Genomic DNA, 27,968 nt, shown 5'->3' on the forward strand with positions numbered 1-27,968 from the left:
CTTTCATCAGCAGATCATTTTCAGGTTATCTAACGCTATTCACTTTAATCGTCACCTTGACTTATCAATGGTGGCCATGAAGAAACAAAACAAAGCTTGTGTCAGAGTGTGAGGAAACATCTACGTGGTTTATGTTCAGTGTACTCTTCACAAGCTGTCAGCTGAATGAAGGGAACTACAGTGCCTTGCATAAGTATTCACCCCCTTTGGACTTTTCTACATTTTGTCATGGTATAACCACAGATTAAAATTTATTTCATCGTGAGTTTATGTAATGGACCAACACAAAATAGTGCATCATTTGGAAGTGGGGGGAAATATTACATGGATTTCACAATTATTTACAAATAAAAATCTGAAAAGTGTTGAGTGCATATGTATTCACCCCCTTTACTGTGAAACCCCTAACAAAGATCTGGTGCGACCAATTGCATTCACAAGTCACATTTGCAAGTCACATAATTAGTAAATAGGGTCCACCTGTCTGCAATTTAATCTCAGTATAAATACACCTGTTCTGTGACGGACTCAGAGTTTGTTGGAGATCATTACTGAACAAACAGCATCATGAAGACCAAGGAGCTCACCAAACAGGTCAGGGATAAAGTTGTGGAGAAATATGAAGCAGGGTTAGGTTATAAAAAAATATCCAGAGCTTTGAACATCTCTCTGAGCACCATAAAATCCATCATAACAAAATGGAAAGAATATGGCACAACCGCAAACCTACCAAGAGGAGGCCGTCCACCCAAACTGAAGAGTCGGACAAGGAGAAAATTAATCAGAGAAGCAACCAGGAGGCCCATGGTTACTCTGGAGGAGTTGCAGAGATCCACAGCTGAGGTGGGAGAATCTGTCCACAGGACAACTATTAGTCGTCTACTCCACAAATCTGGCCTTTATGGAAGAGTGGCAAGGAGAAAGCCATTGTTGAAAGGGATCCATAAAAAATCCCGTTTGGAGTTTGCCAGAAGCCATGTGGGAGACACAGCAAACATGTGGAAGAAGGTGCTCTGGTCAGATGAGACCAAAATTGAACTTTATGGCCTCAATGCAAAACGCTATGTGTGGCGAAAACCCAACACTGCCCATCACCCTGAGCACACCATCCCAACAGTGAAACATGGTGGTGGTAGCATCATGCTGTGGGGATGCTTCTCTTCAGCAGGTACAGGGAAACTGGTCAGAATAGAGGGAAAGATGGATGGAGCCAAATACAGGGAAATCCTTGAAGAAAATCTGATGCAGTCTGCAAAAGACTTGAGACTGGGGCGGAGGTTCATCTTCCAGCAGGACAATGACCCTAAACATACAGCCAGAGCTACAAAGGAATGGTTTGGATTAAAGAATGTTAATGTCTTAAAATGGCCCAGTCAAAGCCCAGACCTCAATCCAATAGAGAATCTATGGCAAGACTTGAAGATTGCGGTTCACAGACGGTCTCCATCCAATCTGACTGAGCTTCATCTTTTTTGCCAAGAAGAATGGACAAACCTTTCCATCTCTAGATGTGCAAAGCTGGTAGAGACATACCCCAAAAGACTTGCAGCTGTAATTGCAGCGAAAGGGGGTTCTACCAAGTATTGACACAGGGGGGTGAATACTTATGCACCCAACAGATGTCAACTTTTTTGTTCTCATTATTGTTTGTGTCACAATAAAATTTATTTTGCACCTCCAAAGTACTATGCATGTTTTGTTGATCAAACGGGAAAAAGTTTATTTAAGTCTATTTGAATTCCAGTTAGTAACAGTACATAATGGGAAAAAGTCCAAGGGGGGTGAATACTTATGCAAGGCACTGTATGTGATAAGACTGCAGCTGGACTGTGGCCTTATAAAGTCATGTGCAATTATTATTAACAGCTTTGGGATTTAACAATAAATGTGAGTAATATGTGGATTTTGCAGCAGTATCTCTCTGCATCCTCCCTTTATTGATTTGTAGGAATCACCAAAGCTTACAGCTCCGAGGACGTGCAGCAGAGCAGCAGAGTAACTAACACCAAGCAGCTTTTGAAAATGCCAGACATTTCTGTGGGTTCAAAACAAAACTGGACAATATGTAAACGATAACAATTATTTTAACAGCACAATTAACACTGGTTAAGACCACAAAATGTTTTTTTACTTCTGTTATCTGAGCTCCATAATTAAATACTCTAAAAAGCAGGGGATGTAAATACATGACATGCATCAGGTAGCAGGTTACATGAAAGATGATCTGTGGCTCTGGCCGCGTGGCAGCAGAGGAATCCTGGAGATGTGGTTCAGCAAACAGCTGTCACCCCCACACCAGCCCCCTCAACAAAACCCAACCCCCCAACTGTCATCCCCGCCCCGGCGCTCGGAAAAGAGGACAGATGGCAAGCCCCAAGAGACAGGTATTGTTCAGTTTGGTTATTCCTCTACCCCCCCCTTCCCCCAGCAAAACATTTGTCGGACAGGAATCTCCCTGAAATGCTAGCCGGGTCCTTCATGGGTAACCGATCCAAAGTGAGCATCCATCATAACGTGGGCTCACTGATACAGAGGACAGCGATCTTACCAATGAGTGAAGGGAGTTCTCATAATTCGGAGAGGAGGGGGTCTGTCCGCTAGCACGGGGCCACTGGTGGTTACCTAGGGAGAAACAAAAGAGATGTAGCAGAGGTCAAGGTTTGGAAATCCCCTTATTCCGTTACACATCATCATGGCTGATAGCTGTATCCTTCCTCACTGGGTGCACCGATACACTGCTAACTGACACACACAATAACATGCAGCCATCACACACTGACATCCAGATTTTCTGGTTTCTTTTTGTTCCACATGAGATATTTTTATCTTTCTGGACTCAACGGCATCACTTCCTGATGGCTGGACTGCATCCTGAAAACACGAGCCAGCGGAGAGTTTGTTCATTTACCGCCCACTTCCACACTTGGCAGATGTACGCTGCATCTGCACATTAATAAGCATTGCTATGAGAGCCTGGAGAACAATGTGACCACTGACTAATCTGACACTCGTTTTCCTTCACACTCCTTTGTGGAAACTTAAAGTTGATATAAACACAGTGTGATAGAAAATGCAGTTGTTTGAACAGCGTTTCGACACATGGCCTTCATCAGGGATTTTTTGATGAAGAAAATATGCGAAACATCTGGATTCAGTCGGCTGGTATTGTTGAGTTATGTTCCTCATTAGGTTTTCGTCCGACACTTATTTGAATGGTGTATAGTAGCTACACACTCTGTTTCTCAGTGTGTATTTGACAGGATTTACATTGGGAGTATCACTGCTTCATTTCTACTAATTTGTCTCATGAAGCCAAATCTACTTTGGCAGATTCATTTTCATTCCACACGAAAAATCATGCAATTTAGTCACATAATCTAAATAGAGAAATTTAAGATCAGAGGGATTACAATTTACCTTTATCTGGAAGAAGTTCACACTGGATATAATACATTTATGTGAGCCAGAAAAAGTTAATCTGCAGGCCAGTGCAGGGAAGCGAATCAAGCTAATTTGATCTGGTGTCAATTAGAGCAAAGGAAAAGGAATCCACATCTGCTGATCACATTTCCAACTGCAGTGCAACATTTCTTTCTTTCCTCTTTCTGAAGCGAAATCTTCCAACTAATCTGCCTGCCGCGTGCAAGAGGAGGCAAAGCATTACAAAATCAAATAACCTTAATGGAATTTGACAAAAAATTAACCTTTCAGGGTTATTTACAGGATTGGATGTCCGTGGACCTTTCCAGCTCGCAGCACTCAGAGCTCTTCTGGTGTCCATTATTGGTGAAAAGATGCCAAACCCAGCCTACATCCTGCTGAATGGAGTCCACTGTAGCACAAACTACAGATGGAGACTTTGTTTTGGGTATCTATCATTTAGTGTAACTCTAAAATCCCACTCTGTACTGTTCTCAACTTCTTCTAAAAGCAAGCCAGTGAAAAATGCAGAACAGGCTGAGGAGAAAGCAGACTTTAATTAAAAGACTATTATAAGTGACTTTGGGAGAGGAAATGAAAAAGTCTCTCTGTCTCAGCCTTCTCCCAGGTGAATGAGACAGATACTCCACATGAGTCTATACTGGTTGGCGGCCGTGAAAAATTAGCCTGGGGCTTCAGTCCCCACGTGCACCGGAGAGGGCTAATTGAACAAACCAGTGGTGAGTAATGTGCTGTACATTGGTGTAATCCTAATGATGAATGGATTTGGTGGCTCACAAATTTTGTGCCAGTTTTAAAGTTGTAAACCCAGAAGCACAGCCAGTGACACAATATCCATTTCCCCCAAAATTCCACATGTATTTATTTTCGGGTGCTGCTGTTGATTTATTCTATATAAAATGACGGCCATTAATAAAAACTGACACTGCATTACATTTTCTTATCATAAAAACTGTATTTCCAGGTATTATAACATTACATTGTAAAAAGTCTATACGTGCCATTGTTATGCTGTGAGGTGTGTTGTACTGTAAAGAGGTCAAGAGGGAGATCTCCCTGTGCGGGGCCCTCATAGACCTCCTCATCAGCTGAGTCACAGCCACCCTCCTTCACCCACTGGCTCATAAACAAGGCCTTTTGCAGCCTGGTTCGTGTGTGTGTGTTTGTGTGTGTGTGTGTGTCTCAGTGTGTGTTGGAGGGAACAGCTGTCCATGGGGCAGGGCAACAGCTGAGGATGAAGGGGGCACACATAGAGACAGCTGCCGCCACTCCATTACCACACATGACACAACTGTCCACTAAAGCAACACACCGGGCTTTCCCTTACTGTCTCGACTCATTTACTTTCCATTACTCTCTCCACGTCTCTGTCACCACATCAGAAAACGCAAATTCCTCAAAGACACATGTCTCTTGTTTTGTTTTTATGTACTAAATAACACAGTATATTACAAACAGGAACCTTCAATAGTTGTATAGCTGTGTAGGTTAGAAGAGACAGGGGTTCAGAGAGGTAAGTCTGCCTGTCCTCAAAAAGCAGCCTGACATAAAAGCATAAACTACGAAGCACGTGTGGAAAAATAGGATTATGTAAAAAAAAAATGTTATGTGTATTAGTCCAAAGTAGGATGAGTGCCATGAGCCACTGTTATGAATCCTAAAAATATGGATAACAGTTTTACTAAAGAGGAAAATATGAAAAAGGTTTAAACGCTTTCATTACAAGATTTTCAAATCCCTGCGCACCCTCAAAACCAGAGCCCCGGTCGTTTTGTAAATTTACACTGTCATTTCAGGTGATGGTATATTTCAAACAGTTTAAAATAAAATCTAAGGCAAAACTTGTCTTCATACTAGATGTGAGTTTACCAACATGAACAAAGCCCCCTCTAAAACAAAGCTGAGAAACAAAACTAGTAAGTGATTTCACCAGGAGTCAGCATGAGGTACATCAAAGCTAATGTTGTGGACACTGGATCTGCGAGTCATGGTGCTTTAAGGTGAAAGTGGTTTGTTAAAATCATAACAAGTTTGCAAAACTGATTTATTATCAAGGATTTTCCTTTAGGGAAAGTCACATATCTTTGTGTGGTCAGACATTGCTGATAGGAAGCAGCTGCTAGCTAAATATGGTACAAAGAACCACTTCTCTTTGTTGGCCTTGAGACTAATGTTTGATGTAACTCATGAGAAACACGTTTAATAAAAGTTGTCTTGGTATGATCTGAAATACTTACTCATAACTGTTGTTTCCACGAATGTGCAGCCTCATCCCAGAATGAACTAAGCTGTCTTTTAGAATGGATTAATGTAAAAATGGCATTAACTGCCCAGCAATAGATAAAGCATGAGGATGAGTACCAAATGATTACACCTGCTCTAAAGCTAAAAGGGGTATTAAATTAAGTTTTTGGGAAAGTTTTCCACTTCATTCTGCTTGGGCTTTATTCCGACTAATGCAGCATGTAGATAAAGTAATTAAATGAATTTAAGTCATATTCATGAAGGCCTCCTAATTAGCTCGCCTCTTCCAGGACAAGGCTTAATTCTAGTAATGTGATGTGTGTCTGTCACTGGCTTTACAAAGCAGTTTCAAAGATGGATATTTTTTTATCCTACAGCTGGCATTTAAGTTTGCACGAGGTGTGTATGATATTAAAATCAGAGGAGTGGCAATGTACCTGGCCGTCCAGAGGGGGCGCCGGCTGCAGTCCCCACGCTGCCAGCTGAGGCAGCTCCTGCTGTGGCTGTCAGAGGTGAAGGAGAACCCACTGGTGTTGACGGGTTGGAGGGGAAACTACTGCTAGTGTGGTCAGGTGAGTAAATCTGTGGAAACAGACAGAAAGACAGATAGAGAGTAAGTAAGTAATAAAACATCACAGGTCGCTGTTTGCTTTATACTTCCACCAAGGAGGTTATGTTTCTACCCCTGTTCGTATGTTGGTTGGGTTATTTGTTGGTCAGTTGATTTGTCAGCAGGATTACAGAAAAACAACAGAACTGATTTCCTGGAAACTTGGTGGGAGCATGGGACATGGGCCAAACCATTCCATTTTGCAATGGATGTGGACAGAGGAGCGTATCCAGGATTTTGTTTATCTCATTCTTTTATATTGCGAGATTACACTGCAGTTTTTTTATTTTCATTGCTTTCTCAGGGTTTAATTTATGGACCCTGATTAGCAATATTTAGGGGATTGATACATATATATAAGTCTGTGCAATTTGGTTATTATCTAAATAAAAATCCATATCTAGCCGATTTTAATCTGGACACTTTTGCAGTCATTTGAAATATTTAATTCATTTGAATAATTGACAAAGCACAATTGGTTGAATTAAGTCTGACAGTCTGAACATGACCCAGGGCTGAAAGGTCACTGTTTTACTCATAAAGAAACCCATACAAAAACTTGCAGGTTTATAGAGGCAGTTTGTTTTTCACTTGCACACGAGCTCAGTCCCTCTTCGAGTGACTCCAGTTATTATTCGACTGTGGTTTAAGGAAGCGCAGACGGCCAACCTGGAAACCCTGTTAAGCCAACAGCAGAATATCTCATGGGCTGCGTGTCAGCCTGCACTAGATTCTATGGTGAGCCATAGATCAAAATCTAGCAGTATTTCAACGTTGTTTACTCATCTATTCCTTATCGATTCAGTCCCTGACCCAACAAACAGAGTCAAATTTACTTCAGTTGTACTGCTGTGATAATCACAGCAATGTTATTGTGTAGGTGTCTCCTCTGCTAGGTTACACTGGGGTCACTGAGTTTAAGGATGACATGTCAATCACAAGGGAACGAGGAGATTACATCTTCAGAACTTCTACTGGGATTGCATTTGTTTAAACAAATGCTGGATTAAAGCACAAACACATCCCTGATTCCCCGCCCTCTTTAATAAGAGGATATTGCGCCATAATGGAACATGTCTCAGAGAACTCCGGGTATTATGTGTGGATCCTGACTAATTAGCGAAGAAAAAACCCCGGGCAGATCCACAGAGATTTCTCCTCCAAGTTAAAATCAAATTGAGCTTGCAGGAAACCATTTGACTTGTGTGGGGATGACAGAACCCACTCATTATTAATAATCTCCTCATTCAATCTTGATCTCTGGGCTTTAGTTTTTCAATCAACTTGGAGAATCAGGATAAAGGTTTCATGGACGTGTGGAGGAGGAGGAGAGAGCGGCCCATGCCTAATGGGAGGATGTGACTATTTATGCTTTTCTACAATCTTAGTGTTTCTCTCTGCTGAGCATCGTCACTCTCACACACGCAATTCAATCATAAACTAAGAGGGATTATTAATGTGGTCACCACTGAGCCGTTGACCAATGAGCCTCAAAACAAATATTCTGTACTTTCTCAAAGGAAAGCCCCTTATAACTGTGACTTCTGACCCGACAATATATGACTTTCTATTCTTCTTCCCCACTGGCCGCTGACGTTTGCATTCAAAGTGAAACATGGCTCATTTTACTGGAATAAATGAAGCTCCGCCTCGTCATCAGTTACGCTCCCACAGGCGGCACCGCGCCAATAAGCACGGCCAATTTATAAGGGCGGAGAACAAAAGCGCCAAAATGTGCGGCCCGTGGAGACGAGCCACAGCAGTTATAAACTCCCCTGTGCCCCCTGCTCCAAACACCCTCCCCCCATCCACAGTCCAACCGTGTCCATTTCACTTGAGCTTTGTCATGCTAATAGAACTGAGTCTGCAAATATAAAGGACTTAATTTGTTATTACCAAACCCCAAATCTCATACTTTGGATTCGCACCAGTGAGGAATATTCCCCCCCCTAAAACGTCCAGCTGTGGCCAGGATGTGTGAAATTAAACTGTTGCTTCATACGTCTAATGTCAGTATATTAGTCCACACATTGTGTCTTTGTGACGTGTAAAAGACTATATTGATAAGGTTTGGCAAAATATATGACAAAAGCAAAAAGTAAAAGCAGCTCCTGACACACTTTTTTCCAGTTGGACATTATATTGAGCAGTGAAGGATAAGACTTAAAGAAGATAAGAAATAACCTATTATGCTCAATTTAATTTATACTGTTACAATTCAATTTGGTCCAGTATCGTTAAATTCGACTTTTGTCTTAAATTTTGTTCTCAATACTCTTTATCTGCTTGTGTCATAATTATATAATGGAACAGTATAAATACCATAAAGGTTCATGTTCAAGGTTAAATGTTAATGGAGTGACTGGTTACTCTCAAATCTCTAGTTTCATTTAAATGACAAATCCCCCTTCTCCCCCATGTTCTCCACTGTATCTCCTACAATAGAGCTGCATAGGACCCTTCGATACAGAAGACAGAATCCAACCATAATTTATTATAATTTATAATCAGTTGATGTGCTATGTGATCAGTTACCTTCTCTAATGAACCTACAGTGGGACAAACACCTGTTATTGTACCATACAGGCTGCAACAGATACCCGTGGATGGTTTTGCAAAGTAATCCATTGGTTTAGAGGTATTTTTTATGTACAATTCTCTTTCTTGAATGCTCTTAGTTTAAGCCCACAATTATCCAGGCTTAGGCCAAAAAACAACTCCAAACAACTCCTCTGGGCTTTTTTAATCAGCATTCAGCAGAGCAGTTAATTCTTGGTGTGATTATTAAGGTCACCTTCTTTAGAGGCTGAGACGCACCATTATTCTGTTTTTGGTTTGAGTATATGGGTGAGTTGAGGTTGGATGTCAAACTTGAGGGGATGAAAAGGGACTTCTGTGGTGGCTGAAAGCGAGGCCACGTTGATGCAACACAAAAAATATTCATTTTCAGATTAAAAGAATGAATGATAGTTGTTTAAAATCCAAATGCTGTTAGATCAGGGAGTTTTGACTCACCGAGGCTAAAGCCTTGCCCAGTGCGTCTCCAGTCTGCGAGCTTCCAGTGGCGTTCCCTCGATTTGCAGCAGCTAAGAAAACACAGACAGAGACACTGTAACAGCAAACTCAGACAAATGAAGAGTAGCCACGGTACACAAAGCAGCTGTCCGACTGCTTGACTTGCTACCTTTACAGAATGCACGTTCAGCGACTGGATCGAGCAGGTAGCAGAACTGTTAACAGGAGAACGTACCCATGACCCCATCGGCTGTGTTGACGGATGCGGTGTGCGCTGGGTTGACGAACGGCGAAGTGCTGGTGTTGCTCCGATGGAAGCTGGACATGGGAGGAAGACTGGAGTTGATTTCTGGAGAGACGGAGTGTGTGGGGTAATTCTGGAAGATTAAAAAAAGAGCAGAAAAGCACAGATTTGGGTCAAAAATTTGCTTTTGTATGTGTGAAGGAAAGAAAATAATTTTCTCTCAATTTGAGCTGAAGAGAGGCTCCCTGTGATGCCCAGAGAGCTGAAGCAGGCAGGCAGACAAGTTCAAATCAAACGCCGACACAAAGAGAGTCAGCGGTGCCCTGACTGATAATAACCAGAAAACAACTTAAGACACACACTCCCACTGATGGAGCTCTGCTGTGGGGCTGCAAGACTGAAAAAATTATTTACAAGCGACATGTGCTGAACAGTACTCATCGGATACCTTTTGTAAGTGTGACTGCAAAACAGGCTTGTAGCAATCATTGATCATATATACGCTTCTTTATCACGTGCCGAGCGGTGCTGCTTACCAAACGGTCGTGTGAGTGCAGGCTGGTGAAGTTTCCTGACTGTGGCATGTGAGATGAAGATCCTGCGAGCATTCCCCCATAACCAGACTGGCTGATCCCATTGGACGAGTTCCACGGGTCAGATGAACTGTGGGTACCATCTAAAAAGAATAATAATAATATAATGATACATCATTTTAGTATAAAATTCATGGAATTGACGGCCAGAATTCATAGTTTAGTTGTGACCCAGAGCCGGACAGAGGCTAACCTTCAACTATACCCTTATAACATTCCAGGAGGGGGGGGGGGGTCATCCAAGGCCTTCTTAATTTCAATTTTTTTTTACTCATGGGAATGAAACATGAACCTTGTCTTGGACACAGCTGACATAACACAAAGCTGAAACCAACAAAGAACGCTGCTCCCACGTCTAGATGTGTGAGTCAGTCAAACTGAAATAAAGACTGACTACAGACTAAATGTTACTGAATACTGTCAAAACAACAGAGTCTGGTAACATCCAAATATTTGAATTGAAGTATTTCGGTCCAATATTTTTGCTTCTTTTTGTCAGTGAAAACTGGTGATGAATTAACAAACTACATTCTTGTAAGCAAAACAAGTCCATTGGAAATAAAACATTAACACACAGCAACAATTGTACACAAAAATAAACGTAGGGAACACATTTTGAAAGGCGTGTGGTGTAAGATGACATTCGAAATAAAGACATCATGTTAAATTCCGTTCAAGTGCAACTTCAGATAGGTCTTTGTCTTTTAAACTTACCAAAGAAAGTGCTTGCAAACATACTGCCGGAGGGTTTAGGAGAAGAATAAGACGGTGAATCTCTGTTGTAGTCTTCTGAAGTTGGAGATGGTGCGTACACCTGCCGGGAGAAAAATAAGTATTAACAAGCTGTAAAGCATTGTGGGATATATCTCCAAGTGTGGAGTACAGAGGCGTAGCTTTTGTACATAAGGTTGTTGAAATGAAACAAAGATTTCTTATGATAAATGCAAAGTAAAATTCCAATTAAGAATTTTGTCACATAAAAGTCCCACAGAGTAAGTAACAACACATGTACTGAACAACACATGTACTGAAGATGTGGCTCTGAACACACAAACACCCACAAACACACAAACACACACTCTTTAATGACTAGCAAGCAGTCAAGCTCATGAAGGGAGGAGTGGATTATCAGGGGTATTTGCATTTCAGATCAACTCAGCCTCTAATGGAAAAATAATGATACCCGCTTACTTGCGTAGACTAAATGCCTGGCAAATTACAGAATTTCCAAAGAGGCGGAAATCAAATAAGTGTTTCAAAAACAGCCTGCTTTACTTTCTTTATATTTTGGGCCTGCAAGCTGGTGGTAGAGGGAAAGGGGAGGCATAATGGTCACGCTGTTGTACAGTGTGTGTGTGTGTGTGTGTGTGTGTGTGTGTGTGTGTGCCAAGCTAGGTGGGAGGATCAAAGACAGTGGACGCCAAACACCAGTGATGTGGTGACTGACTTCATGAGGGAGTGAGTCGGAGTGGAGAGGCAAGACTCAATGACCCCGCCGTAGTGTAACACTAATCAGAGGCAGACGTGCCAGCAAGGTTCCACCTGCACGTTTCCAGTCCGAGCCCATCCCTCCTCCAGTGTCCTAACATCACACTCAGCTGTTGGCACAGCTCCCTCCTCTACTAATGCCTGCAGGTGGGATGGCGGCTACAAGGGTTGTTTACTTGTTTAAGTTGTTTTATGACACAGCGCTGGTGGAAAAAAGGCATCACAACCAAGTTTTATAAATTCAGTTCAATCACTCGCTCATTATATCTGTGTGGACCGCAGCTTAAGGGGGACTCTGGGCTGTTGGCTCTGCTGAGTGAGCAGAACTCCAGTGGGATGTTGTCTGGGTGTGTAATTAAAGTGCTCTGGGAGAGGTGGAGCTCTCCTGGGTCCTCTGGCTTACACATGTGACCAGGGCTGATAGGAGATCCATGGAGATCTCAGGTTAGCCTCCCACACGGGAGCCCAGGCTTTTGTCCTCCGCCTCTGTCAGACGCTCAATGGGCAGCATATGGTAGCGGATAATGCTAATTGTCCTTTTCACCCTGGGCTAACCAGTCAAGACATTAATAAACCATCTCAAACACTGGGTGCCTCATTCCGCCAGCCTATGGAGGAGAGGGCCCGCCTGGGTTTCCTTTTACAAGACCATTAATTAAAAGCCGTCACTCACACGGTTCAGCACAGCAACACAGACCTACATAAGCTGTTTGAGCTGCAGCGGGCATGGTTTATAAAGGTAAAACAAATACACAACTATACATCTGCGCCAATTTAATATTAAGCTACATCTGTGAAGAAAAATAAGCAGATTATATTCCTCTTTAGCAATGGACATATAGCTTTTTAAAAGTAATTACTGCCACCGTAAAAAATTTCTGCCAACTATACTATATTTATGGTACCACTTTTTAAACTTGAGTTGGCTCTGAGATACATTTCACTAGTGGTAATGATTGCACTGCTATCAAATATACGACAATATACATATTTAAATCTAATTATAAAAGACAGTAAGAAGAACAAGTTGAACTTTAAACTCTTAAAAGAGAAAACTTTATATTTTGGTGATAATACCTTGCTTCAAATAAAAGACACTGTTTTGAGTTATTGGCTCAATCCTGTATCCTGAATCATCCGACTTCAGTGACACTTTATCCTTGCGGTACCCCCACCTTTGAAGTTTGTGCCACGTCAATCAAAATATCCCATGTCAAAACAACAATCTGTCAGCCAGTACTGAGGGCAATAACAGGAAGGGAAGGAAAATATAAAAAAAATACAAACTTGGGTAAAAAACACACATCAGGCTATTAGCCAAGAAGCTCAAAGAGAGAAGTTCAAACGCACCCTTAATGGGCTGTCCTGTTTCTGAGCTGTATGTCATTACTTGGAATCGAACCATATCTCTGGGGCATTTCGTTTCAAGTCTAAGTCCAACACACTTCTCTGGTTTAGTTTGCAAAAAAGACACATGAAAGCTTATACAACTAATAATAATAATAAATACTGAATAAGTTATATAAATGTAAAAAAAAAAATCTAATTTTAAACATTAATTTACTCTCAAGGAACAAGTAAATCCTCTCACAAAGAAACAAATGAATGTGTTACATATGTAGCAACACAACAAATAATCACAGCTAAATACAATTCTAAATGTAACAGAAGAAAATGGATAAGAAATCTAGCTATCTCCAATCTACCATACACACCAGTGACGCACCCCACAACATTCAGGTCAAAGCATGTAATGTTGTATCTGCATTAATACGTAAATTAATGCATGACTTTAGTTTGTTATGTAAGCAAAACAAGTCATTGAATATATTTGCTTTTCTCCTTGTACGAAAATCTTTAATCGAAGTGCACATAGTGAAAGAAGAGCAGCCTTCTGGGCGTCTGCTTCTCTAAAAATAGAGTAACAACACAGCAGAATACCTTCCAGTTGCTAAAGCCACAAAAATGTTGTTTTGGCATCAATGCAACCTCATGATCTATGTGTCTTATACATATTGTATAGACACTATGATAGTTCAACACACAGACACACACCCTCTTACCCTTAATGTAAGCGTGAAATAACCTGTTGCCCTGCGAAAACAATAACAACAACAGCAGGAATGTCACATCTAAATGAAGACATGTTGGGTTTTATTATTTAAGACAAAAATCTGATGACATTCCACTTGTCGTGGTGGCGCTGCAGGTCTCTCGCTTCATTTTTATTATTTTTCCCTTATAGGCAACGGAAGAAAGATCAGTTCTGTGCCACCAGCTCACAAGCCAACGGCCCACTGTGAATTCTCCCAGTGCTCCAGATGGTGAGATTGCTGTGCGATTCTGCCTTACAACAAATTAATGTGGATCAAGTTAATGCAAAGAATGAGTGCCACATTTATTTTCCCCTTGCAGGGACACCAAAAAAATTTGATGCCGGTTATTTAACAAGTGCTTTTGATCATACATTTTGCCTATTCGTTCCACATGCTATCAATTTTCTCCCCATCACCAACTGTAACACAAGCCTGTTAATAATTATGAAAAAGATCAAAGTTGTCTTTTGTGCAGAGCGAACAAAGAGGAAATGCTGTAATGGCTCATAAGGAAAGTTGAAACACAAGCTTGAGTAAGATGACCTTTTCAATAGAACATCATTAAAAACCTAATGTCTTTATTGTTCCGTTAGTTGCAAATGCCCTTTGTGTAATAGCAGAAACAGCACATGCAATGACAGGTGGAAATCTGCCAGTCTAATTTGCTTATGACAGGATCATTACTTCAGGATTACTGAAATGCACGAGAGAGCTTATCTCACTACTGTGAGACCATGTCCTTGAGCAGATACATCATCCCACAGAATTGTTTTTTACAAAAACTTTAAAAAAAAGCAGACTGATCGCCTTCTTAAAACTTCCTGCACCACAAGCACGACCACTAACTCTACTCAAAACAACAGTGTCAACTCAGCGCCTTCAAGTCCAAGTGCAGGAAAGACACGCATGCACAGACTTACAGGAAAAGATGCATGTATTTACCCCGAAAATAAACGTGCACACACAGAAAACGTTTTCAGAGTAACAAAAATCAAAGAGGTCATTACAGAGAAGTACAGAAATCACATTAGGCTCCCTGTGGCATCAAGAAGGCCAAAATGATTCACAACAGATGGAATAAGAGCAACATTGGTGCTTGGAGCTCAATCTGCAAACAGGAAAGTCTAACCTCAACAGGCTGCCTCTTTGCCTTAATCATTCCCAGACTCCCACTTGTTATTATTTCAACCCAGCCTCGGAGCTGCAGCAACCAGCCAGTGAAAATAAATTCAAGGCTGCAAACAACTTTTTCATTCTGCACAGTTTGATTCTGAGTGTGAGAGAACTTTCTTTTCTTCTAAATGTCATAACTTCTTTTTGAGTGTAGCACAGAGTGATACTTGTTTAGCTGTGGTACAAAAAAGAATATAGAAGCACGCTTAAATAAGTTTATAACACAGTAAAGAGACTGGAACTGCAGCTTTAACTGATGTAATGGAAAAGCCGTAAGAGGAGCCTTGGGTACATGCACCCACACTCTGACTCTGACTCTGACACACACACACACACACACACAGAGACACACACATACACTCGCACAGACATAGGGAACACAGTGCTTTCATTTTAAATAGATAGAATAAGGACAGTCAGATTGACAAGCAGACACCAACAGTCTCTCTCTCTCTCTCTCTCACACACACACAAACACACACACACACTCATACACTCAGTCCAAAACACACACATTCCCAAAGAGACTACTCACCGATTTCCCGTTGTAGTAATACATTAAAGAGTTACTGCCCATTCCAGGGACAGGGTAGGCGCAATACATTGTAGCTTATTTATAAGCAATAGAGGTAACACTACAGCAGCACACTGGCTTCCTCTCTAGACATACATCCAAATGGTTCAAAAGGGAGTAATAATTCTTTCAGTACTGGCCTCCACACACACAGCCCACTCAAAGGAAACTTATGCAAAGCAGGAGTCTACCATTCCACACTGTGGGAAGGGGAGGCTGTCAGAAGGGAGTGGCTCGCGTGGTACATCCCTCTCTTAAGCCTCTAAGTGCTGAGGCACAGAGGAAAAGGACGAGGGGGAAGGGAGGGGGGGGGTGGGTATGAAAAAGATAAAGGCAAGTGGGTGGGACGGAAAACAAATGTGTGAGCGGATTTAGACACAGAGAGAGAAAAAAAAATTTTATTCCGGGCAACAAAAAAAATACATGACGATTTTCTGCATGGGAAACCGAACAAACTGGAACTAAAATAATTTCATTCTAAGCAGGAGTTCATTAATATGTGTGATTCAGAGACGGCCAAATTAATGCATAAGTGAGCACAGTGAGGCCTGTTCCCTTCAACCTTCTAATCCAGAGCGTCTAATCTTTTTGTTTTTGTGATGATTTAACACGTCGACAGGCAGGCGGCGTGGGGAAATATGGCTTTTGGGAAAGGGTTAACCCTAACCCTAACCCAACACATTTTACCTGTTCCCACATACAGCTCACACACCAATTAAGAGTCATTAGTGAGAGAACCAGAGCGGCTCAGGAAAGACTGAATCCAAATCCAGGTAATGAGAGAGAAAAAGAGAGGGAGGGGGAGAGAGAGGAAGGAAAAGAGAGATGGACTAAGTATTTATGAAATGTGGAATATGAGAGTTATGGTGTTGGCAGACCTTAAGCTGAGAAGTGCCTGTAAACACAGAGTTGTAAAGCATGCAACAGCTGCAAACAGGCCGGCTTGTGACATCAGAGCTGGCCGGAAAAAAATATGCTCCATTTCCAAAACCCTGGGGGCCTCAGACAGGGGAAAGCACTGGAGAGGCAAATCATAGACAACCATTTTACTATAGTTTACTGTCACTGCACGCCACACAGCTCCCCATTACCTTTATCATGTGGGAGGAGGAGGAGGAGGGGAGAGCAAAGGAGAGGAGAAGAAAGGAGAGGCCAGATAGCATATTCCAGCGAGAGGCCGGTCTGTACAGTCCGACTGGAGCCTTTCATGTGGACCACTCATAGCTTCCTGGACTAAACACAGGCCTGTGGACTCATTGAGAACATCATTGTTATAGAAAGATGAAAGCTCCCACTTCCCTAAGAAAACGAGGCCTTTATTACGCTTTTCCTTTCAGTGCTGTTATTATTTATCCCCCCTTTCTTCTCCGGGACTCTTTAAAACTCATCCAGAAACACTGGCTGGACGTGCTGTTAGCGCTTTATATCTGGCACCGTTTCAAGATGATGCTCTGAGGGAAATGGTCACGATAGAAGCGTTTGAAGGGGCTTTAAAACAAGTCCAGACACGCAGCAACAGTGTTGCGAGGGAGAAACACATGAAAGCAGGCAGAAATTGGCAATAATTTGGGAACTGATGCTCGCACACATCATGGCCTATTTCTCTGAATACTTTTAATAGATATGCAAGGGTTTTGCCTCATGAAACCCTGTGAATGGCGTCCCGAGCACACAGGTCAAAGCCTTGATGTTGTGGAAAAAAACAGTCAGCGTTGGTACATTAAAGTTGGCCGCCACCCACCTGTTCACACCACCGTCTCTAAAGATAATCGAGTCGTCACAAGGTGCTTTTGTTGGATTTTGTTTGGGTGTCGAGAAATGCAGAGCAAAGCCATGGGGCTGAGGTCACCCCTGTCTCACTCACGGATTTAGAGATGATGTCATCAGACAGGAAGATTGTTTCCTGCTCTGCTTCTAATTAGGGGAAGCGCTGCAAGCGAGGGGGGGGGGGGGCACACACATGAAACGCTCGACTGTTTCATCAATGTATTGATTTCAACACACTGCTAAGTTTAGGACCTTAATAACACAACATTTAATGCAATTTAATCTCAGTTAATGGTCATATTGACCGGGTATACAAGTATGATGGAAAGTCATTTACAGTTTAATAACAAATATCAATGAGTACATATATCAGTATATTTATATCAGTATATATACAGCTCAATACAGGTTAGGCTCTGTATCCAAAGTAAATGCATACTCTGTATTGTTCATGTTTTGGATTTCAGGCTTATCAGGGTTCTTGTTTTAATTCAATGCTATGCAATCCTATTATTGCTTTTCCTGTTTCTCCTCCTGTTTACTAGTTAATGTCCGTTTGTGTAACACAATAATCAGCTACTCATAATCCACAAATAAATCTTCAATCCGTGTTTTACGACTGCACAAATTCTACTTTCCTGTCTTTAAGCAAATATGATATAAGAGACACAGGGATTTGCAATAAGTCATTCGGTGTCATCAGTTAATAGCAGTTTCATAAGCGTCTTACAGAGAATTAATTTGTGCTAATCCGTGTTAAAGTTCTTTCTCTATCTTTCTGTATCTAAGGTGATCAACATGAGTACAACGATCAGAACGGACATAGTGCTTTACTTTCTTTTTTTCTGTTCATACTGATGAAACCTATTTACCCACAGCTGTCACAAAGTTTTATAAAGACTTCCTCATATAGTGCACACAAAGAGAGCGTTGGGCTTGTTCGGATCCACTCAGGAAGAGTAAGTGAAGAAACATCATGAACTTGATTGACTGCCTCCTACTTCAGATTTAGAAACTGTCGTCCAACCAAGCAGTGTCTTTGCTCTCTGTGAGAATTCCTCAGCTCTCATCGGGCAGGCCCAGCCAATTAGCTCGGCCACCCACAGAATAAAGACATTAAGCAGAAAACAGAAGATACTTGGATGTTGTGCCAATGTTTGAACTTAAATGATAAGCTTAATAATAGGCTTGCAATTATTTTTAAAAAGGGGGGGAAATATTTCAAACATATTTATTTTAACAAATGAATGTAAACAATTTACTTGCGCTTTATCCATTGTATCTGGTTCTGTTGTGACCATTCATTTGTTTATTTAGCATTTTTCTCTTTAAATGTCATATAACAAGAGACACTGCAGTTTGCCATGTGAATGTGTTTAATTTTTAAGGATAAATGTTGGGTTTAAGCTGTGGAAACGTTTTTTTTTTTTATTTAGCGCATTTTGCTTGATTTAAGCAGTAACATTTGTAGCAGTAAAATTCCTCTGACTGTCATTAATAAAAAATGTATCATTATCACTTTAGGAATCTTATTTAACTGATTTGCATTTTTTCATATTTAAACTAAATGAAGCAGAGGTAAATAATGCCATCACTTGCAGATTATCCTGTCCTCTATCATTATACTGGCTATAAAAATTGTGCACATCAAAGTCTCAAAATTAAAAAAAAAAAAAAAACATTATTTAACAAGTAAATACCGCTGTTGAGTTGTAGAAAATTTTAATAAAGTGGTCAATTCTAATTTTACTATATTAGACTAAAATTTATACTAAATACTAATATACTAAAATTGACCCATAAAACCGGTTGATTTATACCTTTAGCTGCTGATATCTGTTTAATCTTTAACTTAAAATTATATTTGTCACAAAAATGCCTTGTTTTAAACATTGTTGTTTGAATATATAAAGAACAGTCATTAATATTCATGCTTTGGACAATATCTCATCTAAATCATTTCCTAGTTATAACAGTATGGCATTTGGCAGCAAAACGTTACAATTCCTGCTCATTATCATTTTATTCATGTGTATGTTGCATTCAATCAACACTCATGCCTTCAAGCCTGCAAAAGGCTATACACACCATAATGATTGGGCACAGCAGTCTTCAAACAACAGCTATTACAAAAGTGTGTCTGACAGCTGTAAATGAATGTTCTCTACTAACTACATCCATCCACCGAGCTCACAGAAATAAAACAAAAAAATGTAACACGCTACATTTGTTTGACATCTGCTCTAAACTGTTCACTAGGAAAACTAAAAGTCCTGAAATCTAAAAATATTGTTCTTCCTGAAACACAGCTCGCTTTGTTTACATTCTCAGTTTCACACAAACAGATTTGTATTGTTTCGCACTTAGAATAAACGTTACAATGAAAATAAGAAGTTGAAAAGAGATGTGAAGAAATAAAGGCGAGAGATAAAGGAAAGTGACGACCAGGTTGATTCAATAAAAGAACATATGACGGCACAATTTCACCGTTTAGAAAATAATATGATTACCTCCACCAAGGAGGTTGTGTTTCTGTCCCTGTCTGTTTGTTCGTCGGATTATTTGTGTTTTGTTTGCTAGAGGGATTACGCAAAAACTACATAAAGGATTTCCTCCACTTGGTGAACGGATGGGACAAAGGCAAAAAAAAAGAGTAACATTTTGGTGTGGGTCCAGATCAGGGGGCAGATCCAGGAATTTTTCCTTTGAGATTATGAAAGGGAGTTTTTTTGTTGTTGTTGAGATTTTCACCAATTTACAACAGGCCAGAATGTGAGTAATGACTTTAATCTGTGCATTATTTTTATTCTCGTTTTAACTCCTTGCTCTCCCTCCACATGAAAGAGGTCAGGCCACCGGTTCGTCTGCCTGCTCCATTATCTGCAGCCTCTAACGTCAGTGGTAAATTTCAGCAAACTAAACAAAGATAAAAGCCAAGCCCAGGAACCCAGGGATGGCAGCGACTGTTCAGCATCATCCATGTCAAACCACGGGTGTCTATCTAATCAGCCATCTGATGAGGCCTTCTCTGGGGAGCTGGGGTCAGGGCAGAGTCTAAACTGTTCTTCCCTGGCAGCCCAAAGAGCTGAACAATGTTATCACCTGCAAAAAACACACACGGCCAGAACCAACAACCCTGACATCTGGGAATACTAATACACATTAGTCCCATTCTGTCATGCTTCTACTGTAAAACTAACCCCACAGTATATTTTGGATACATGCCTATTTATATTGATATAGATCACTCACCTCACCTCTTATCTTCCACCTAAAACAACATCAAAATCTTTTCGGCGGCACATGGGCATCCCACTGAAGTCTCCACTTGATGACAGCAGATAAACCATTCACTGAAACATTCACTTGACTGTCGGTACCAATTTGAGCTGGGCAGCATACACTGGGTTTGTCTGAGCTTGTTTGCTTGATTAAGCTGCTTTTATATGGATGAGAACTATATTTGAAAAACAACAGAGGAATGAAACAAACATCTAAAGGCAGAAGCTTAGAGCTGCAGAGATGGTTTCTTGTCTTCAGTGGGTTTGTCAGTGTGAAGTGTGAACAACCCTTACATATCATGTATAGTATTTGTTCCAATGTTAATATCAAGCTCCTGAGCAATTAACATTGGCAGACATACAAGATGTCTAAATGTCAAATATACAATTCTTCTTATTCTCAATTTTCAAACGTTATTTTACTGATTGTATGTTTTGTGCTTATTTCAATCAAATGAGGCAGTTGTGATTAATGTTTTAAAAGCCAATAAACTTGTAGACATCAAGAAAATATATTTCTGAGAAAGGCTTACAATTAAAAAAATTATAATTGTAATCAAGTTATTGATCTTAAACGTTAAAATGACGGTTAGTAAACTAAATTCGATTCTGATATTTGTACTATTCGCTGATTATTGCCATTTGCTCTGTATTTAAATGTTTGCCCTATTATGCTGTAACTGTTGTAGTCATTTTTGGACATACAGAGATTCCACTTCAATAAGAACATGATAAGCACTGATACATGTGTCATTTCTCTTTATATCACACACTTAAAATAATGTTATCGCATGATTAATTGTAGTTTTCAAGACTAAAAAACTGTGAACATTCCCTCTGCTGGCTTGAGTAATGACATGCAGATCACAGTTTGGCCTTGTTAGTCACCTCCACTGGCCTGTTTTAGTTCATTATGCTTGTCTTTGGATTGGCTGCACCAAGAAATAATAACAGTGGACTGGGGGAACAGTGCTCTGGCTCGCGACTCGCTAAAAATGTGAAAAATCTGTGAACAGTCAAGGATGTAATGGAAAATATTCGTATATTTATTAATTTCATTTAACCCCATCAGTGTAAAAGCAAATTGCATTTTGACAAACTATTAAAATCGCATTTTATTTTTATATTCAGCTGGGTAGACCTAAAATCCAATTTTGCCCAGGGACTTATGAAGGCCATTATCGATCCTGGCTGTTTACATTAGGCTGCATTGATGCATTTCAGTCGCAGTCTGTTCATCAGGTCCTTTTTACTGAGAGTTCTCACTGCCATTGCTCAAAAAGAAGAAACAAAAAGGAGCTGCTCTCTTAGCACCAGGAACATTAAGTCGCTGCTGTAGTACAATGATCTCTTGTCTTTGAGCTGTTAAAGACAGATGGAGAGAGAAACACACACAGAGATAGAGAGAGAAGATATATCTTCTGAATGTCATGCACCAGACAGCGCCGCAAGGAGCATCTCTGGGTCTTCAGATTCAAAGCCTCGAGCCCACTTCCCTTCTTGCAGCTCACACAGTAAAAATCTCTCAGAAACAAGGGTGTGTGAGTGATCTGTCAAAATCAAATGTCAATCTTTTTTGTCATCCACACACAGGGTTCTCGCTTGCACAAGTCCCTGAGGGGAGCAGAGTCTCAGCCCACCACTTTCCCTCTCTCCTCCTGAAGTCACCGTCTCCAGAGCCAGGGACGAAGTGTCACATCAAGCCGCTGTGCCTCTGACAAGGGGTTCGTAGACAGGGGGCAAAAAAACACACTATATACACAAACTGACACACACACACACACACACACACACACACACACACACACACACACACACACACAGACAGACAGACACACACACACACAGACACAACCACACAGACACACACAATGCCCTTGCAGCTTGCCATAAATATCCTAAGAGATTCAACTTTCCACCACGAGCAACAACCTCCCACCACCGCCTCCCTCTATCAGGTGCCCACACAGCTGCCCATCAGCATCCCTCAGCATCTCGTCCTGTCTGACCAATTGCAACATGCTCTGTCCTTCACTCCCAGTACAGAGTTCATACAGTCAAGTAATGCAGGCGGACAAGTGTAGCCAAGGTTTGTATTGTAAGGTAAATGAATGGAAAAGCTTTGATGCATGAATGCTTTAAAGAGTTTCAACGTTCTACCCTGGCATTTGGCAAGCGAGAAACACTACTTACAATAATGCTACATATAACGATGATTTATTAGGTATATGCATCACACAATTACAACCACATCTGCAGGATCCCATGTCTGCCAGCACACATCCAGCAGAGCACAGAGGAGCGTATGTGTGTGGCTGAAGGAGGAGGGCGTCTGTATATGAGATGAAAAAGCCTTATAAACATTTAAATGTTTGCAATCACCAGCTGGCCCGTCTAGATAGCCTTCACATCCTGGTGCACTGCAGTGTCAAGACCTAAATGCACAGAGGATGTGCTCCCGTAAATATTTTGATTCAGCTCCATCATGTCGTGTACACACACACACACACACACACACACACACACACACACACATCACATCACATCATTGGACTTGCAACTTGCAGCGCCCATCTGATTTAAAACTCCTACATTTATTTTTAGACTGAGTGTGGAGAATACAAGCTGCAGGAAAAAAGGGATTTGAAAATGAAATAAATAAATAAGAAAATTCCCAGCAGTAGACATAATGATAGGAAGCACTGTGTTGAGTTTTTTTTTTTGCTCCAAATCAAGCAGCTATTCAGGTCTCTGGTGAGGCTCTCGTGCTTGCTTACACAGGCAAAAGCTTTCAGTGGCATCTGCAGCTGCATTCAAGCTTTACAGGTACGCTGCAGGCTCCTCACACAGCTGCCTCCGGGAAAGTGGCTCTGGCTCCAGGTGCGCCTTCGCCCCGACACCTCTCAACACCACCCTCGCTGAGAGCAACACAAACATGGGTCTGGGCTGATGACCATCCTCGGACATACAGTGATCACCCTCTACAGCTGTCACAACACACATTTCAAGTAGCCCTTAACACCATTTAATAGTTCAGGCATGGGTACCTCACCTATGACTCCCATTAGCCTAATACCTCTATCCTCGAACCTCCTAAAAGCTGCCAGACAAACTCCCACTCAACATATTCCACATATAGCACCTATCAAAAAAAACTGGGTTCATGTTTTCCTTCCCCTGTCAGCAGGTTATAAGAGACCTACAGCCCTTTATTCAACACTGCCATCTTCATTCTTTCAAATGGGATCAAAGACTAACTGGGATAATTCCCCCAAGCCGCAGGCTTTATCTTCTGAGAAGTACTGAGTGACAAGAAGAAGCTGTATTTTATCCCATGCTCTGTCACTGTTTTTTCCCATCTAGCATTGTACCGCTTGATTGTACTCTTATGAGTCACAGAACCGCACCTGCGCCCATGTGTTAAGTACTGACAAATAAAAGCCCAGCGTCCATTTACACAACAAAGAGATGTAACCCGCGAAGCAGCCATTCCTTGCCTCCCCCCCTCCGCCTGACAAGACCTCAAATATATCACTTACTTAAGAGGAAGGCAGCGCACGTTCCTGCTGCTGCTGCCAGGGCCTGCTTGTCTCCCTCATGCTCTGACAAACTTCTTTTCAAATACAAATCCAGAAACAAAACACATGCCAGCCTTTTATGTTCCCCGGCCTGTTCCATATTTGATTTCAGAGAAACAGCAGCAGAGGTGACGATTATCAAAGCTCTTGAAGGCAAATCCGGTCTCAGACTCCCTCACCACAAAAAAGAGACAGAGAAACCTTTTCATTGTTTAAGGAAACAAAAGGCTGGGACTTTGGTAAACCAGTTGCTTATCATTAAAAATGAAAAAATATATATCATTGTCTGGTGCTAGTTTGAGGAATTTAAGCCAGGGCTTCATAAAACCGTTGCCAATCCGCCACGGTTTTAACAATGAACATCTGACTTAGTGATTTATGCATATTAATGAACTCCAACACCCCTGTCTAAGCAAATGCAAGCTGAGCTCCACACTTTCCTGCATCCTAATGGTTTCTGCTCCACCGGGACCATTACCAATTGAAATTTCAGATATTCTGTGCTATTAATCTCTGTCTGTCCTCCTGTTCGGCTACGTAATGACTAATTAAACATCAAAAGAGCAGAGCTGGGGATCCGCTCTGACAGCCTCTCTTTCTCCCAGGAGAGGCTGAGAGGAGGCTAGACTGTGACAGCGCAGCACTGAAAATCAATCACCTCGAGGTACACATGTGTACGCACGCACACGCTCACTCGTGCATGTGTACACACACACAACTACAGAACTGTACACTACGATGTACCTCACTAACACTGTTACATACAATGTTATAACTACAAGCATGTTTACAACAAACACGAAATAATTTTAAATCAACAAGCATCACTGGTGTCACTTTTTCAAAGATCCAAGAAAAACAACACAACCGAATTCCCCTCCAAGAGGAGTGGTTAGTGATGTCAAGAGCGATCTTTGTACGAGAGGGGGTGAGTGTGAGGAGCAAAGATGTGTGTGTGTGTCTGCTTAAGTAAGCTCACTGTGAAATCTATTTATATGAGAGGTAGATGATCTTCCACTCACAGATGAAGGCAGGCCAGGAGGGACCTTGCGAACCTTTTTTGTTTGTAGAGGATCTGTGGAGAGATGAAAGCACAGCCACTCATTCACAGGCGAAAAGGAAGCGACTGTCAATGTGCACTAAACAAGCCCTGATTCTGTTTCCCCCACAACACAGCAAAAGAAAAAGAAGAAACTTGGTGAATACATTATGACTCCCCCAAATAAACAACTGCATCTCTCCAGAAGTGTTTGCTTTAACAATAATGTTACATTTCAGCTCTTTTATTCCATTTTTAATTAATTTTAAACGAAAAGAGCTCAGCACTGAACACAATGTAAAAGGATGAAAGGAGCTGGCAGGAGGATTTTTTTTTATGATTCAAATTTTCATTATTTGTTTAGCCTTAGGTCCCATTCAGAGTAGATTTATTTCTCTAGGGCAGGTGGGTTGGTCTTGGCTGTGGTCAGTGATTTTAATCCTGTCTAGAAAGCACATCAGTTAAAAAAAAATCTTTAATTACCTATTTTAGAAGATTTACTCGTGATCTAAATACGGTGTCTTCCAGAGCGACATCCTTAAAGCTTTTCTTCTTCTTACTATTTCTTCTCCTTCTACTTTTTTGTTTTAAAATTTTTAATTGACTTTAGAATCATGTTTAAAAATGAAAAACTAATTTTTCCCAAATTTTGCATTCCCATCTGAAACAATGGGTTAAGCAACATAATGCTACATTACATAAGATAACCTTTTCTAAACAATTAAAAGTTTACACTCATTCCTAGAGACACTGCAGAGAAAAATGTAAAAATAGAAAAAAGAAATTAAGAAGTGTTGTCAACACTTTCATTGGAAAGGAACTGACCAATGGGTGGTGGCACTTGTAGTGATCGTCTTCTGGGATTGGCCCCAGTGAAGGAGTAGAACGGAGCAGCTGACTTCCCCGATGGAGCAACGGATCTAGGACTCGCCAAACCAACGTTCGACCTTAGAGAAGACTGCAGGAGAAATAACACACACACACAAACAGCTGCTTTAAACTAAAAGAAAATAAATAATCTTTTTTTCTTCTTCACTTGACTGTGATAAGAAAATAACAGCTGGCAATTTTAAGCTGGTAAGTCAGAACATTTGTTTCCTAAATATTGCAAAATACTGAAAATCATACAAGCAGTGTACTTTCTGTTAATAACAAATATCCTAATGTCCTATAAAACAGTACATGAAAATTAAACAAAAATTTGTTGTTATTAATGTACAAATGTGATATGTTACATGCATGTAAATTCTGCGTCACTTTTGCCAACCTTTGAAAGTTTACCTTGTCCTTATATCACCAATATCTATTTGACCTCTACAACCCCAACCAACTGGGTTAAGAGGCCAATTAAGAGCTTGGTCTAATTAGAGTGATCGGCTGCAGACCCACAGAGCAGGGATCATGTGAGCGATGAGTAGTACTTGGCTCAGAAACTCCCCTAACGTGCCCTTTTAAAACCTCAGGTTTGACACAGTGACCACTGAGACCTTTCCAGCAGATGTCTGATCTTCAGTAGATGTTCACGTCAAACTTCAGAATGACTTCAACATGACATCGTTGAGTACTCTTTTGTTGAAAACAAAAAGCGACCATTGAGCTGTCAGTGGGCAGATGAAAACTTTTTGATGAGAGAGCTCAGAGGAGAGTGACCAAACAGAGAAACTGAAGTGACTTCTAACCACTATTTGTATGATGAGCAGAAAAACATCTCCGAAAGCACAACACATTGACCCTTGAGGCAGACGAGCTACAACGGAAGAAGAACATGTCAGATTCTACATCTGTCAGCCAAGAATAGAAGTCACAGGCTGCAGTGGACACAGGCTCAGGACCCCGGACAGTTAAAGACTGGGAAAATGCAGCCTTGTCTGGTGAACCTGGATTTCTGCTGAGGCTGCAGATGGTGAATTCAACCTGCCTTGTGTCAACAGTCTAGGCTGGTGGTGGCGTAACGGTGTGGGGCAGACAGGCTGACCATATGCATTCTCTTTAGGCCACACGTTACTTTCTTTTATACTTCCAACAAGATAATGCTCTATGTCACAGAGCAGAATGTGACTCTCAAACTGGTTTCTAGAACATGACAAGTTCAGTGAACATTAGCCGCCTCCCCAATCACGAGATCTGAATCCAATACAGCACCTCTGAGATGTAGTAATGAGAGACAGGCAGCACGAAACTGCAGTGATGTGTGATGCAATCATTTCAACATGGAACAGAAATGTTGTGGAATCCACACCACACAGAATTGAGGCTGTTTTGTGAAAAATCTCTAATAAAGTGCTCAGTGAGTGTGCACATAAAATCTAAATATAGTATATCCATTTTTTTGGGGTCAGAGTCAACGTTTTACAAATGTAATCTTTGCAATCGAAAATGAAGCCCTGCAGCAGCACAGCATCCTTTTTTTATATAAGCTGTTCAGACAGGAAGCAACAAGGTGTCATGAAAACTTGACTGACTGTCTCTGACGTAGACTAAGAACACATTAGTGAATTAGTTTTATTAGCCAATAATGAATTAAGTAAGGTGGTTGCACTTGATTCTGAAGTCTGTCATGAAATAAATCAGAAAATCGAATTCCTGAAGATTGAATGATTTTTTTTATCGTTCGTGACACAAAGATCCAGAAATTGTCATCTGAAACAAAATAATTTGCAGCTCATGTGAAGGCGTCTGAGCACTGACAGTCAGAACTAAGGGAATGAGAACATCTGACTTATAACCTAGAGATGCTCTTTTTGTGGCCTCGGACATCACATGACAAATTGGGTTATTTGTGTGTCATGATGTGCAGTGGTAGGCTACACATGGCAACTTGTCAG

The 27,968-nt window shown here is 41.0% G+C and overlaps 1 protein-coding gene and 1 long non-coding RNA gene across 3 annotated transcripts in view; one reads left to right on the plus strand and one right to left on the minus strand.

Annotated features, from left to right (window-relative positions):
• tcf12 (transcription factor 12) overlaps nt 1-27,968 on the minus strand; it is a 70,479-nt gene that overhangs the window by 8,378 nt on the left and 34,133 nt on the right. For both annotated transcript variants that reach the window (XM_053414756.1, XM_053414680.1), the window contains exons 7-14: nt 25,969-26,101; nt 25,127-25,179; nt 10,862-10,961; nt 10,091-10,230; nt 9,546-9,687; nt 9,311-9,381; nt 6,123-6,267; nt 2,549-2,622 (exon numbers count right to left, since the gene is read on the minus strand). In XM_053414756.1, coding sequence (XP_053270731.1) covers nt 2,549-2,622; nt 6,123-6,267; nt 9,311-9,381; nt 9,546-9,687; nt 10,091-10,230; nt 10,862-10,961; nt 25,127-25,179; nt 25,969-26,101 — 858 coding nt within the window. The remainder of the gene's footprint in view (nt 1-2,548; nt 2,623-6,122; nt 6,268-9,310; nt 9,382-9,545; nt 9,688-10,090; nt 10,231-10,861; nt 10,962-25,126; nt 25,180-25,968; nt 26,102-27,968) is intronic.
• LOC128428608 (uncharacterized) lies at nt 6,203-13,945 on the plus strand. Its single transcript, XR_008333815.1, has 3 exons — nt 6,203-6,257; nt 11,543-11,782; nt 13,881-13,945. It is a non-coding gene; the product is annotated as an uncharacterized LOC128428608 (long non-coding RNA).

Source organism: Pleuronectes platessa, chromosome 1 (genome assembly GCF_947347685.1).
Source record: "Pleuronectes platessa chromosome 1, fPlePla1.1, whole genome shotgun sequence".
Classification (NCBI taxonomy): Eukaryota; Metazoa; Chordata; class Actinopteri; order Pleuronectiformes; family Pleuronectidae; genus Pleuronectes; species Pleuronectes platessa.